This window comes from Schistocerca serialis, chromosome 9 (assembly GCF_023864345.2).
Source record: "Schistocerca serialis cubense isolate TAMUIC-IGC-003099 chromosome 9, iqSchSeri2.2, whole genome shotgun sequence".
Classification (NCBI taxonomy): Eukaryota; Metazoa; Arthropoda; class Insecta; order Orthoptera; family Acrididae; genus Schistocerca; species Schistocerca serialis.
In genome coordinates this window covers 406938512-406953698 of record NC_064646.1, presented here as the reverse complement: position 1 = coordinate 406953698, position 15187 = coordinate 406938512, and the positions used below count along the sequence as shown (strand labels likewise).

At 38.5% G+C, this 15187-nt stretch overlaps 1 protein-coding gene across 1 annotated transcript in view; it reads left to right on the top strand.

Moving 5' to 3' along the window:
- The window catches only part of LOC126418683 (uncharacterized), a 412934-nt gene that overhangs the window by 179619 nt on the left and 218128 nt on the right, over window positions 1-15187 (top strand). The window contains exon 13 of the mRNA XM_050085576.1: window positions 11316-11438. Coding sequence (XP_049941533.1) covers window positions 11316-11438 — 123 coding nt within the window. The remainder of the gene's footprint in view (window positions 1-11315; window positions 11439-15187) is intronic.

The following is a 15187-nucleotide window of genomic DNA, read 5'->3' as shown; positions in this document are numbered from 1 at the left end:
TTATATGAGACACCTTATTTTCCTTGATAAACTATCTGAAGGGTGTCCAATTATGAAAGCAGCTTAAATCAGTGCTACAACTTCCAGGATGAATTTTTACTCTGCAGTGGAGTGTGAATTATTTGAAACTTCTGGGTGATTAAAGTATTTGCCAGACTAGGACTTGGACCTAGAAATTGCCTTTCATGACCTACCTAGGCACCACCCAAGAGCTGCCCTCATAGCCTTCCTTGTGCCAATACCATTCTCCTTTTCTCCAAACTTCACATAAGTTTGCCGTTTATACCTTGTAGAGTTTGGTGGGAACAAGAGTCATCTGTTTGAATGTCTAGACTTAGTCTCTCTCTCTCTCTCTCTCTCTCTCTCTCTCTCTCTCTCTATCTCTCTCCCCCCTCTCCCTGTCCCTCTCCCTCTCCCCCCCCCCCCCCCCATCACCATCTCTAATATCAACAGTTTCAACGATGTTTGACTCATATTGTTCATGATTTCTCTTAGAATTTTGCATTATAATAATAAGCTTACTTAAACTATCATCCAGTTAGTTGTTTAATTTACATAGTTTTTACACAAAACTATGCATAATTTTCATTCATATTGCTAATTTTTATTACTTTGCTCAAATTTACTTCACACACTATAAGCCAGAACATAGTGTAGGAGAGAACTGAAAACAGAATCTTGTTCGTCATAAGGTTTCACTTGGTGTAACTCCTCCTGTTGGAATTAATCTTACAAACTGTTTATTATCCTTTTTTTTTTTTGCCATTTTTGATGATTTAGGTTTTCCTGTTGTAATGAGATGTGTTGTGGCGAGCGCATTTAGGAAGTTGTATATGCCTCTTAGATCATGCCAAATGATGAACACCTCATGGAGCTAAGATTATGGTGGAGATCTGGTTTGATTAACATATTGTTATTGAGTTAATAAAAGTTACTATTATTAGTCTTTATAAATATAAGCTTTGGGCATGCTTCCCCTCCCATTTCATTTGGGAATAACGGAGTGGACAAATCTGTGCTGCACTGTCTTGCCGAAGTCAGCATTTTTTCCCAGGGAAAGCTTATATAGTTTGTGTTGTGCACAATGTAAGTAAAGCGTAATACAAGCCCCTGCGTGCAAAGGGGTACAAACTCTACTCAGTCAGAACCAATACCTGAACTTGTACCCGGTACTGATGTTCCAGATTACTTTTTTGTATGAAGATGATGATATAAAACAATTCTATCCCAGCCACATCATCGTGGAAAGGCAGCTAGGGGCAGATAATTAATCGTCAGCTCATTGGCAGGTTTGACTACTGTGTTGTCTCTTGAATTGGTTGGCAAATACATAACAGAACCCATACTGGTGAAGAAGTGTGACTAAACATCTGTTGCAGTCGGCTGTGGATATTGGATGAGAAGACAGTGTTCTTTGAAGTGGCAGTTTAATTGTTAGGCTAGACAAATGAATTATGAGCCAGAAGCTGCCACTATTCTTTGTGGTAATGAATTCATTGTTGTTTGGCAGCCCATGCAAAATTGTTGTGAAGAAGAAGAAGAAGAAGAAGAAGAAGAAGAAAACATCCAACCAATAAGGATTCAACAGATGTCAGATTCAGCAGGATTACATTTTCAGGCCACATTACTTAAGTCAATTGATAAATGAGTGGCTCGGTGCCAGAGGTGCATAACCTACATTTATGTAGTTTTGAGGTATATTGAGTTACAATTCATATCAGTATAGAAAATAATTAATGAACGCAGAAGTTACATATTTATTGCAACAGAAAGGGCACATTTCACGTAATTTCACATCTCAAAATAAAAAAAAATTAGCGTTTCAGTTTATTATAAAAAAAATGATAGTCAACTCTGGTGCTGAAAAATGACAGACTGAAAATAGAACTTGTTTCTACAAATTTAATATATTTATAAGATCACAGATACTTATTTAAGAACAAGTAATTCTTAGAAACCCCATTAACACATTTATCCCATTCACGTCACTGAGTCTTCATCTCTCTTACATTGTCCTCTTGTGTCACTGTATCTTCATCATGCCTGCTTTGTTCCACGTGACACATCTTCATCTCTCTTGCCTTGGCCCAGTCACATCACTGTATCTTGAAGAGACATGTAAAATTCATGATGTTGTGGTGGCACAAATTTCAAAAGACTTTGCAAAGCTTTGATTTTTTCCTTTGATACTTTTCTGCCCTTAGGATATAATAGTTGTAGACTTTCTGGGAATTCGCGGGCTAGGACGTCCTCGACTCAGCTTCTTGGCAGTATTTAGTGCATTGAAACAAACACCTTCGAAGCAGTTGTATGTATAGAATATCATTTTAGGATGTTCTTTGGGAATAGTTTGCCTTTGTATTCTCAACCATTCGACTTTTGTCACTTTCCATATTTGTTTTCCCATTGGTACAGTTTTCTTCCAAGGATTTCGAACTGAAATATAAATCTTTAGTCTTCTATGAACTACAAATTTTGGTTGCTTCTTCTTTGCATTTTCAATCAACATAGACCAGTCATTTGGGTGAAAAATATAAGGATGATATTTCTTTTCCTTTTCAATAATGCCAAAATATTTATCACACATAGAAAAACTGTGGTCAGGAAGAAGAAAACTTTTGTTGTAGCTGTTGAATTTCAATTTTCTGTAAAATATAGCTTAACATCAGTGCCATTTTAATGTTTCCGTTTTGGCCATCGCAGCTGTCACTGTTAGAGTATTACTTCTTTTGTTGTTAGTGGGAGATGATTTCTGATATGGTAGAAAAGGCAATTTCTTGTGACCCACGGGGAGCAGTATGTTCACCCCAGATGTACATATGACCATTGTTACTAACACTGGAGACCCATACCTGATCCTTGCTGTAAGCTACACTCGTACTGGTGTGGGCAGTGTTTTCTGTAGATCAGAAACAAGAACTTGTTTTGTACCATTAGACTCAGCTGCTTCACTTACGTGCCTCTTCTTCATCTCTTCCAAAGCTCTGCTTTCCTTAAATGAAGTTCATGCTGCACAACCAGTTCATTTTTTTCAGGGCTTTTTGATATGCCTGTCATCTTTGCTTGAAGTTCATCACAGGTCTGGCAGGTGTCCTTTTTTTGTCATTTAAAATGCAGGTTGAATCTTGTATTGAAAATATGATACTGTGGAACTGCCCTGTGACTTTCAGATTGCACTCTTCCTTGTATACCTTAAAACATTATAGCCATATTGAGATCTGGTGATAAATATTTGCGTGAGCTATCTCGGCAAGAATAATGGCCCTTGTGTGTGGGAAACTTTTCAAATAAACTTATATACCCACTCCTCATATGTAGATTTGGTTTTCTTAAGCGGCGCACGTATGCCTCTTTTGTCACTTTCTGCTGTTCTATATACCTTCTTCCTCTTAAGTGCATTAGTTATATTGCCATCGCACACTGGTAGCGTTCCCTGAATGATGGAAGAATGTTTTCGATACTATCTTTTCTTCATAATTTTCATCTTGAAGCTGGTACATGCTTGTCTTACTGCGTCAAGAAACATCATTTTTATTGTATCTGCACTTAAAATATTGTACTTCAACTTGTCAACATATAAATGTATTTTTAGAGCCCAAGTCTTGTTGTAACAACTGTCAAAAATTTGCTGTCTCCTTTGCATAGAAATCATAGTATGACACTACAATTGGCAACCACAAGGATCCAAAAAAACATTGTTTCTTATGCACTTTTTACCAGATACTGATATGTATTCTTCACTATGATTTGCTTGTACTTTCTAATAAACTTTTTGTGAGTTTCAAGTTTTCTTAATCTTTTCCTTCTCCTCATTGGAGTGATGATCTCAAGGTTATGTTGCTTGTGTTCTTGATCTGTAAAAAATTTGGAACCGTACTTGCCTAGCCAGCAAATATTTGAACTCATGGCTGTGGAAATGGGATAAGTATGTTAATTTACCTATGGTCAAATAACTGCTGTTGTAATTGACAATAGTATCCATTTGTAATTCAAAACCAATTATTATAAAATTACAATGAAAATTGTATGTTATTAAAATGTGCTCATGTTTTAAAAAATCTATGTAGTGCCTGACATGGCTAACCCACTAGAATTTCCAGAGCTATTTTCTAAAATATCAAGGTTATCACATAACATGATAATTACATACATTGTTTTATATTTACCTGAAGATTCAATATCATTAGAATTCGAATCATAATTGATGTTGAGTATGCACATATGGCGCAGTCATAAACAGCCATCTAGTAGTTGCCAAAAATGATGCCAGGTATCAGCACCATTCAAACTATGAAAAAGTTGTAGGCAGGTTTGGCATGCATTAAGGCAATTGTTTCGAGTCCAGTATATCACAAAGCAGCAATTTTTAAGAGTCGTTGGTTAGGCAACTATGGCACTTAGGCACTCAAATGTGAGTGAGGTGGGCATGAGAACTCCACTCCATAAACAAGTTATCGTCTCTCACCAGTAGCTGCTAGGGTAGGTGAGGAGAGACACAGTCATCCATGAGCAAGACAGCAGATGTTTACTGAACAACAAACATCAGCCAGCTGTAACGAGTAGACAGCTCATGAGCACCCAATAATCTGAATGATGATAGTGAGGTCATGGCAGTTAAGGTGTCATCATTGTCAAACCTCACTGAACAATAGAATAGAATGTTTTTATTAGCCTTTCAGTATTTTTCATACAATTGGCTTCGTCAAAGTTTACAGAGGGTTTTAGTTTCAGTACGATATTCAAATAGTTACAGAAAGGGGAGAAAAGGAACTATAGACCTTTTCTTCAGCATTATGTAAAACAATGTTTTATACAGTAATTAAATACACACATAAGAAAAGAATCACAGTAAATAACTAGTTTATATAATATCAAAACATTTTCTTCATAACTTAGGTAAAACATATATTTTGATGATTAGTTTCTAAGAATTTTTCAGTTGTATAGAATTCGTTGTTTTTTAGCCAGGTTTGCAATGTATTCTTATATTTATTTAGTGTTACTGTACGAGCTGAGCATGGTAACTTATTGAAAAAATTTATGCTTAAGTGCTTATAGTTATTATGGACTACAGCAAGTCTTGTGGAAGGCAAGTCCAGCAGGTGACTGTTTCTTGTACTGTGTGCATGCACATCACATCTCATGTTCAATTTTTTCAGATTTTCTCGGGCATATATTAGACAGTTATATATGTACATGCTTGGCACTGTCATTGCACCAAGAGATTTAAAATAATTTCTGCAGGACTCTCTGGGTGCTAACCCCTCCATGCACCTGATTGCTTTCTTCTGCCATCTGAAAATACATTCAGCCCCTGGGGAGTTACCCCAAAGCAATATTCCATATTGCAGTTGGGAATGAAAAAAAGCATAGTATGAGTGGAGTAGCAATTGCTTGCTCACACTGTTTCTTAATTTATACAATAAGAAAAGTACTCATGCTAGTTTACTTCATAGATAATCGGTGTGTCCTTCCCATGATAGCTTTTGGCCTATGATTAGTCCAAGTAGTTTCACTGTTTTGTTTTCATTGTGAGTTACTTTGAGATTAAATATTATTTCTTCTGTTTTTGTTTGATTTATGCACAGCTGGTTAGCCTGACACCAGTAATTAGCCATTTGTGCATCATTTATCTATTTTTGTCCAGTACACTATGTAAGTTCTCTCCTGTACTTATTAATATTGAAAATGCTTGTTGAGGAGTTGGTAACTGTGTGATGTGTTCCAAAATATGACAACTCAAGCCTTTATTACCAGGATATTACAAATTTTCTGTGGTTGGAACGCAAATGTCAGAGCTGTCCTCTAAAACATCCTCCAATAAAATTCCCAATTGGGAGGTATTATTAGTAGTCCATTTATTTGAGAAAATAGTATAACAACAGTAAAAAGCTTATCCCAATGGCTCAATGTGGATAGTGTAGTTTAAGATGCACACTCTTAATCTGATAGAATCGGGGCGGGGCGTCCACTCCCAACTGTTGTGGTGTCCATTCCCAACTAGTGTTGGATACATGAGAGACTGAATATATCTGTTCATTTCTGTGTTGAAAAATGGCACTGTAGAGGCAACTATAATAAAAATGGCAAAACTCATTTCATAACTACCGACTCGGCAATCAAAGTCCTCCTTACAGGCTGTATAATGAAACTATATAAAGAACTGGTTTTCCATTGAGTAATACAACTGTCCACTCACAATGTGGAAAGTAGAATTAGTCTCTCTCAGTACTTCCTCTGAGCCCAATAAGACTTAGGGATTATGCTTCAGTATTTTAACTTGCAGTTAAAAGAGAAAAAATGATTCCTTCAACAGAATTTAAATGGAGGCCCACAACTCTTGACTTGTGGAGGGAGGCAATTTCAATACTCATCCTAAATCTAGAAAAGGCTAACTAGCTGCTATCAAAGTGGTGTCTGCATTTGTTTGGAAAACGTTGTTGAATGAGTAATACTTCATTCTGGTATTACATAACTTTATAGAGAACACTTTCAGCTCTCTTGATTCTCTTGATACTGGAAAAGGGAAAACCTGTATAATATGATACAGACAAAACATGTGCATTAGTTTGTGGGGTTTTACAGTATGCCTTTTCCTTGTAATACAATATAAAGCTGATTTTCACAAAAGTGTTCACGCTTTCATTTCCACGTATTGACAAGTAGCCAAATGATGCTTGCTCCCCCCCCCCCCCCCTCCCTCCCCCCAGTAGTTGTTTGGCAGGTGTTTTTTTTCTCCCCTCTTGCTTTCACCAGCACAAGTGGGTAACATTATCAAAGATGCATCTCCCATTACTGATTGCACACTGGATTGCTGTGTCCTTGTATTGGTGAAATGTTTGGAAACACTAACGACTGTTTGCTGAAGATCTCAAGATGAGCACCAACAGGCAACATGTCAAAACCATTTTCAGGAGTGTTCTATCAGACTACTTATTACAAGAGGATGAGGTCACTACAAAATAAGTTTACAGCATATCATTCTCTTTCTCTTGGCCATCAAAAGCATTTTATCCACTGTGAAGGGTCTAGTTTATTTCTCTTTCTTTGTAGGTGATTTTGTAATTTTTCTGTTCTTCTCTGAGACCTAGAACGTACATTGGTCAGCTATGTTTGACTATTAAGGGATATAGAACAGTAGTAGTAAATTTTTAGTACACAGAGTTGCATGTATTTTAATCTTCAGGTTTATCTTTTTAACTTAGTTGACCTCCACATGGTGGGAATCATTTTAAATTTTAAAAGATTGGTTGCTGGGTTTACTTTATGATTACCTGGCTACTAGACTTCTGAGATTTAGTTGCCTGAAAGTATCTTGGAAGTGCATTGGCAAACAGGATGAGAGGTATGTACTGTTGTTGTTTGTATGACTGGATTAAACTGATGACTGCTGTTAGTCTATCCAGCCTGATACACATTCCATGAAATGTGGCAAGAAGGCCACCATCCAGGTCTCATCTCCTCATGTTAGGCATGCTCCAAGATTTTCGCCAGTGCAATCATTGAATAATCAAGTTACCAGCCTGCAATTTGATCAACTGTTCAAAAACTGGCAACTAAACAGAAACGTTTGAGAGTCAAATTCAAGAACGTCTTGGACTTCACGAACAATGCAAGCTAATATTCCATCATTTTTTGAGAGTGCATCCGGAATATTATTAACTCTTTTATTGATATTTCAGTGGACAACCTTTCACCTGTACTCAGGGCGAGTCACTTGCAAGATTTTTAAAGCACTTTACACTGTGGAGGAAACACCCATGCATCAAAGATAACATTATTGGTAACATGAATGTTAGTCATAGATTAAACTTTATGCCTCTAAGAATAAAACAAAACAATTGCAGAGTCATCATATTACAACGTACATATTACAAAGTATTTGGTTGATTATTATGGATGGCTTATGTTGGAAAGCCATGCAGTGAAATCCTAAAACAATACAAAATTGTTAAGACTTCCATGACCACTTGTTGACAATCTGCCTGTTGGCTTCTGTCTCTAGTTGTTCAGCTGATGTTTGTTTCATGATTTTGCTGATGTTTTGCCAGCATGAGTGGTTGGCATTGTCAGATCTTCACCTTGTGGTGTTGATAGTGGACTGGAGTCGAGCTCATGGCCTCAGATTATATGTACCTCGCGCGGCAACATCTGAGGGCTTTTCTGTAGGCATTTCTGCTGCGGTTCTCACCTTGCTACTTACAACGGTTATTTGCTGCAGCATAGGAATGCAAGATCCATTGACCCTGAGGCTTTCTTCTTTCTTGTTGAAGCTATTGGCATGTTTCTGCTTTCATACAGCTCCTCTGAACAAGCAGGTGTTACAGCTTTCCTTTGCTTTAGAGAAGAACTATCACACATGCTTATTCAGAGAAGCTGTAGAAATGATAAAAATGAAAAAAAGGTTGTGTAAATTGAAGGTGGATACCGCTAGTATTTGTTCTTTTGGACAGACACCACTCATTCGTGAAAACAGTTTGTAAATCTCTTTTAAATTACATTTTAGGTGAATAATGTGAAATGTATCCTGCAAATATTGCAGAAATGGAAAGTGCTGTTGATGTGCGGTTTTTACAAAATTGATTGGTAGTCAGGGGCTCATATTGTTAGCCAATAAACAGATTGTGCAAACATACACTATTTTAAATGGAACAATACCTATTGACATTTACAGACTAAAGGTAGGGTAAATTAGAATCCCAGTGGTATTTGTTGCATGCTTCTACTGCAAGTCGTTTACAAGATATCGTATTTTGAAAAGTTCCCACACCGACACTTGTACAATACCTATGGTAGCAAACAGTAAAGAACAACACAAGTGCATAGACTAGTGGATTCTGACCAGTTATGAGACAGTTGACTGTCGCACATCACAGGTTACGTTCAAAATGACCATTGGCAATGGGAATATACACTTCCATAGTAGTATGGAACAACTGTTGCATACGTGCTGGCATTTTAGCAGAGATGTCTGAACAGGCTCTAGTAATACATCATTGCGTATTATCAGGTGTAGTTGATATGTTCTTGTAGACAGCGTCTTTCAGCTTTCCACACAGAAAAAAGTGTACAGGCGTCATATCTGGAGGACAGGCCATCCAAAGTACAGGTCCTCTGGTCCAATACAATGATTTGGAAACAATTTGTGAAAATGTGCTGTAGTGCTTCGTGCGTTTTGGGCTGGACAGCCATTGTATTGGTACCACAGGTTCCTCCTATTCTGCAGAGGAGCATCTTCTAGCATCTGTGGAAGATGGTCTGTTAGGAGGCTGTGATACTTGTGCATTTTCAGTGTTCTATCTACTAAACATGGGCTTATGAGATGATGGTTCACTATCCCACACCACATGTTTACACTACAGGGTTACCGACGTTTCACCTGACAAAGCCAAAGGGTCTATCAACAGACCCATAGTGCATGTTTTGGTGGTTTAGCTGGCCACGATTGGTAAATGTGGCATCATCGCTAAACAAGATAAGTGATACATCTGGAGTATCCTTTCTTAATGCCTATGTACAGAAGTTAACATGATTCTCATAATTGTTTCCATGCAGCTCTTGATAGAGAGAAGTGTGATGGGGATGGAACCTATGTCGATGGAGAATGCATAAGACACTTTCCTGACTCGTGTCAGTTCCTCATGCAATTGCACGGGAGCTGATATATGGATCAGCTGCAACAGCAGCAAGAACATTAATTTCCCCCACATGCGTCACCACTTGTTTCCTTCTCTTGCATTGTCTGGGTGTTAGACTTACCACTTTCATGTAACTGGCCGAAGAGGTTGATAAATAACTGCTGAGATGTTTGACATCTATTGGGATATCTTGCCCCATACACTGTGCTAGAACAAACTGCATTCATCCTACTCTCTCGATACACCATGAGCACGTCAGCTATTTCTACGTTGGTGAATCCTATCATCCACTCACGATCTTCTGCTTAGACTGTCACACACTAAGTGACTAACAAGTTGCACTGTACTAAGTGAACACACACACACACACTCTCTCTCTCTCTCTCTCTCTCTCTCTCTCTCTCTCTCTCTCTCTAAGCAGACGTAACAACTTCTACTTAGTTGCAACTACGCAGGTTGAGTGCCACAAACAAATGTCAGTGTGGAAACTTTTCTAAATACAGTATCTCGTAAACAACTTCCACTAGAATGCTGCAACTGATGGTCTAATTTACTTTTAGTTTGTTAATGTGAATAGGCATTGTTCCATTCAAAAAAAGTGTATGTTTTCACAAAAAATACACTTTCTAAGAATTATTACAATCTGTTTACTGTGTAACAATACAAGCGTCTCACTACCAACCCATTTTGTGAAAACCACACATCAGTAGCACTTTCCATTTCCGTTAGATGATTTACTTTGTATACCAATGGGGCCAAGGAGGTGGATGCCCTTTACTGTTTTGTTATTATTAATAGAAGGGGATTTGAAGGTCTATATTTCCAAAATTTGTACAATACATGACAAGGAACTCAATCCAAAAAGTACTTTGTGTCTACCAGTTCACACATGAAATGAAATCAGTATATGAAGTGAACATATCCTCAGAATTAAAAGTCTGGCGAGGTATGCGTCTTTCTGTTAGGGGAAATGATTTTGGGATGCAGGCATCCAGTATTGCCTATCAGGATAGCACCATCTTCCCAGGTGTCATTATGAGAAGAAAGTTTGTGACACTTGGAAGAAGAGAAATTGGAAATGTTGGGCAAGACGCTGCAGTCAATAAACCATTAGACTGTGATGGATATCCTCATGAGCAAAAAACTGAAGTGATGTTGACTACACACAAAACAGATCTTAGCCTCGTGGCTCACAGATAAATCCATAGATAAGGGGGCCTATCTATGTGTGGTTTCTGAAATTTGTATATTTGTGCTAGCCCATAGAGTTTCAATGGTCCTGCCACCAATTTTCTCTGAGGGCAGGACAAACATTGTGGTAGCTTTGTATTGGTTAGGGTATTTTCCCTAATTTAATGAGATCCTCAAGGAAATGTTTTTGTTTCAAAGACTGATTAGTGTATGCACACACACACACACACACACACACACACACACACACTCAAGCTTATATTACACTGAGGATTTGGATAGTAATTTCTTCTAAATTTATTGAATCTGTAGAAGTGTTATTGAATTTAAATACATACTATGTTGCAGGTGCAAGACTGAAACATGATTTGCAAGTGATAATTTGTGTTTCCAGTAAAGTTTTAATTGTGCTACTTTTTTTTCTTAAACAACTCCATACCTTTATGATTGACACACAGCCATCTGAACAGTCTGTTTACCTTGCAGGTGACAATGCTGCTGGGGTTTGTTTGTCATATTTTGTCACGGTTTTTACCTATAGTGGTGCAGCAACAGTGCCAGAAAGAATCTACTCGGGCAGAAGTTGGTTCTTCGACAATGAAGACTGATGTAAGTACAAAAATAGAATCTTAGTTTCTTTTGAAATGCACTCTCTAACTCATTAATCACACATTAACTTAGATCCTGCAAAATTTAACATTGCGAAATTAAAGGAATCTCCAAAGTATCTCTGAATTGTTTTGCTGTCAGCAACTGTCTGTGCAGCTACATTCTTGCACTTTCCTTACATTCCAGTGTTTTTTGGAATAGAACTGTAAGATATGTGTGAAATATGCAGCAGTAATTGCACCTGTAGAATTTCAGGATTATGTAAAAATCCTAGGAATTTTGCTTTCAGAAAATGTTTTAGATCTCTGTCACCACGCTTTCAATGAATTGGAGAAGCTGTGATGTAACTGAAAAATATAACACGGAAACAACCAATATTGTTGTTGTTGTGGTCTTCAGTCCTGAGACTGGTTTGATGCAGCTCTCCATGCTACTCTATCCTGTGCAAGCTTTTTCATCTCCCAGTACCTACTGCAACCTACATCCTTCTGAATCTGCGTAGTGTATTCATCTCTTGGTCTCCCTCTACGATTTTTACCCTCCACGCTGCCCTCCAATACTAGACTGGTGATCCCTTGATGCCTCAGAACATGTCCTACCAACCGATCCCTTCTTCTGGTCAAGTTGTGCCACAAACTTCTCTTCTCCCCAATCCTATTCAATACTTCCTCATTAGTTATGTGATCTACCCATCTAATCTTCAGCATTCTTCTGTAGCACCACATTTCGAAAGCTTCTATTCTCTTCTTGTCCAAACTATTTATCGTCCATGTTTCACTTCCATACATGGCTACACTCCATACGAATACTTTCAGAAATGACTTCCTGACACTTATATCAATACTGGATGTTAACAAATTTCTCTTCTTCACAAACGCTTTCCTTGCCATTGCCAGCCTACATTTTATATCCACTCTACTTCGACCATCATCAGTTATTTTGCTCCCCAAATAGCAAAACTCCTTTACTACTTTAAGTGCCTCATTTCCTAATCTAATTCCCTCAGCATCACCCGACTTAATTAGACTACATTCCATTATCCTTGTTTTGCTTTTGTTGATGTTCATCTTATATCCTCCTTTCAAGATACTGTCCATTCCATTCAACTGCTCTTCCAAGTCCTTTGCTGTCTCTGACAGAATTACAATGTCATCGGCGAACCTCAAAGTTTTTATTTCTTCTCCATGAATTTTAATACCTACTCCGAATTTTTCTTTTGTTTCCTTTACTGCTTGCTCAATATACAGATTGAACAACATCGGGGAGAGGCTACAACCCTGTCTTACTCCCTTCCCAACCACTGCTTCCCTTTCATGTCCCTCGACTCTTATAACTGCCATCTGGTTTCTGTACAAATTGTAAATAGCCTTTCGCTCCCTGTATTTTACCCCTGCCACCTTTAGAATTTGAAAGAGAGTATTCCAGTCAACATTGTCAAAAGCTTTCTCTAAGTCTACAAATGCTAGAAACGTAGGTTTGCCTTTCCTTAATCTTTCTTCTAAGATAAGTCGTAAGGTCAGTATTGCCTCACGTGTTCCAGTGTTTCTACGGAATCCAAACTGATCTTCCCCGAGGTTGGCTTCTACTAGTTTTTCCATTCGTCTGTAAAGAATTCGTGTTAGTATTTTGCAGCTGTGACTTATTAAGCTGATAGTTCGGTAATTTTCACATCTGTCAGCACCTGCTTTCTTTGGGATTGGAGTTATTATATTCTTCTTGAAGTCTGACGGTATTTCGCCTGTTTCATACATCTTGCTCACCAGATGGTAGAGTTTTGTCAGGACTGGCTCTCCCACGGCCATCAGTAGTTCCAATGGAATATTGTCTACTCCGGGGGCCTTGTTTCGACTCAGGTGTTTCAGTGCTCTGTCAAACTCTTCACGCAGTATCGTATCTCCCATTTCATCTTCATCTACATCCTCTTCCATTTCCATAATATTGTCCTCAAGTACATCGCCCTTGTATAGACCCTCTATATACTCCTTCCACCTTTCCGCTTTCCCTTCTTTGCTTAGAACTGGGTTTCCATCTGAGCTCTTGATATTCATACAATTCGTTCTCTTATCTCCAAAGGTCTCTTTAATTTTCCTGTAGGCGGTATCTATCTTACCCCTAGTGAGATAGGCCTCTACATCCTTACATTTGTCCTCTAGCCATCCCTGCTTAGCCATTTTGCACTTCCTGTCGATCTCATTTTTGAGACGTTTGTATTCCTTTTTGCCCGCTTCATTAATTGCATTTTTATATTTTCTCCTTTCATCAATTAAATTCAATATTTCTTCTGTTACCCAAGGATTTCTACTAGCCCTCGTCTTTTTACCTACTTGATCCTCTGCTGCCTTCACTATTTCATGCCTCAAAGCTACCCATTCTTCTTCTACTGTATTTCTTTCCCCCATTCCTGTCAATTGCTCCTTTATGCTCTCCCTGAATCTCTGTACAACCTCTGGTTCTTTTAGTTTATCCAGGTCCCATCTCCTTAAATTCCCACCTTTTTGCAGTTTCTTCAGTTTTAATCTACAGGTCATAACCAATAGATTGTGGTCAGAGTCCACATCTGCCCCTGGAAATGTCTTACAATTTAAAACCTGGTTCCTAAATCTCTGTCTTACCATTATATAATCTATCTGATACCTTTTAGTATCTCCAGGGTTCTTCCATGTATACAACCTTCTTTCATGATTCTTAAACCAAGTGTTAGTTATGATTATGTTGTGCTCTGTGCAAAATTCTACCAGGCGGCTTCCTCTTTCATTTCTTAGCCCCAATCCATACTCACCTACTATGTTTCCTTCTCTCCCTTTTCCTACACTCGAATTCCAGTCACCCATGACTATTAAATTTTCGTCTCCCTTCACAATCTGAATAATTTCTTTTATTTCATCATACATTTCTTCAATTTCTTCGTCATCTGCAGAGCTAGTTGGCATATAAACTTGTACTACTGTAGTAGGTGTAGGCTTCGTATCTATCTTGGCCACAATAATGCGTTCACTATGCTGTTTGTAGTAGTTTACCCGCATTCCTATTTTCCTATTCATTATTAAACCTACTCCTGCATTACCCCTATTTGATTTTGTGTTTATAACCCTGTAGTCACCTGACCAGAAGTCTTGTTCCTCCTGCCACCGAACTTCACTAATTCCCACTATATCTAACTTCAACCTATCCATTTCCCTTTTTAAATTTTCTAACCTACCTGCCCGATTAAGGGATCTGACATTCCACGCTCCGATCCGTAGAACGCCAGTTTTCTTTCTCCTGATAACGACATCCTCTTGAGTAGTCCCCGCCCGGAGATCCGAATGGGGGACTATTTTACCTCCGGAATATTTTACCCAAGAGGACGCCATCATCATGTAATCATACAGTAAAGCTGCATGTCCTCGGGAAAAATTACGGCTGTAGTTTCCCCTTGCTTTCAGCCGTTCGCAGTACCAGCACAGCAAGGCCGTTTTGGTTATTGTTACAAGGCCAGATCAGTCAATCATCCAGACTGTTGCCCTTGCAACTACTGAAAAGGCTGCTGCCCCTCTTCAGGAACCACACGTTTGTCTGGCCTCTCAACAGATACCCCTCCGTTGTGGTTGCACCTACGGTACGGCTATCTGCATCGCTGAGGCACGCAAGCCTCCCCACCAGCGGCAAGGTCCATGGTTCATGGGGGGGGACAACCAATATAGGTTTCGGAAATGGATCTTATGCCATGAATGGTGGAAGAGGGGCAAGGGGGAAGGTTCGTTAAATCA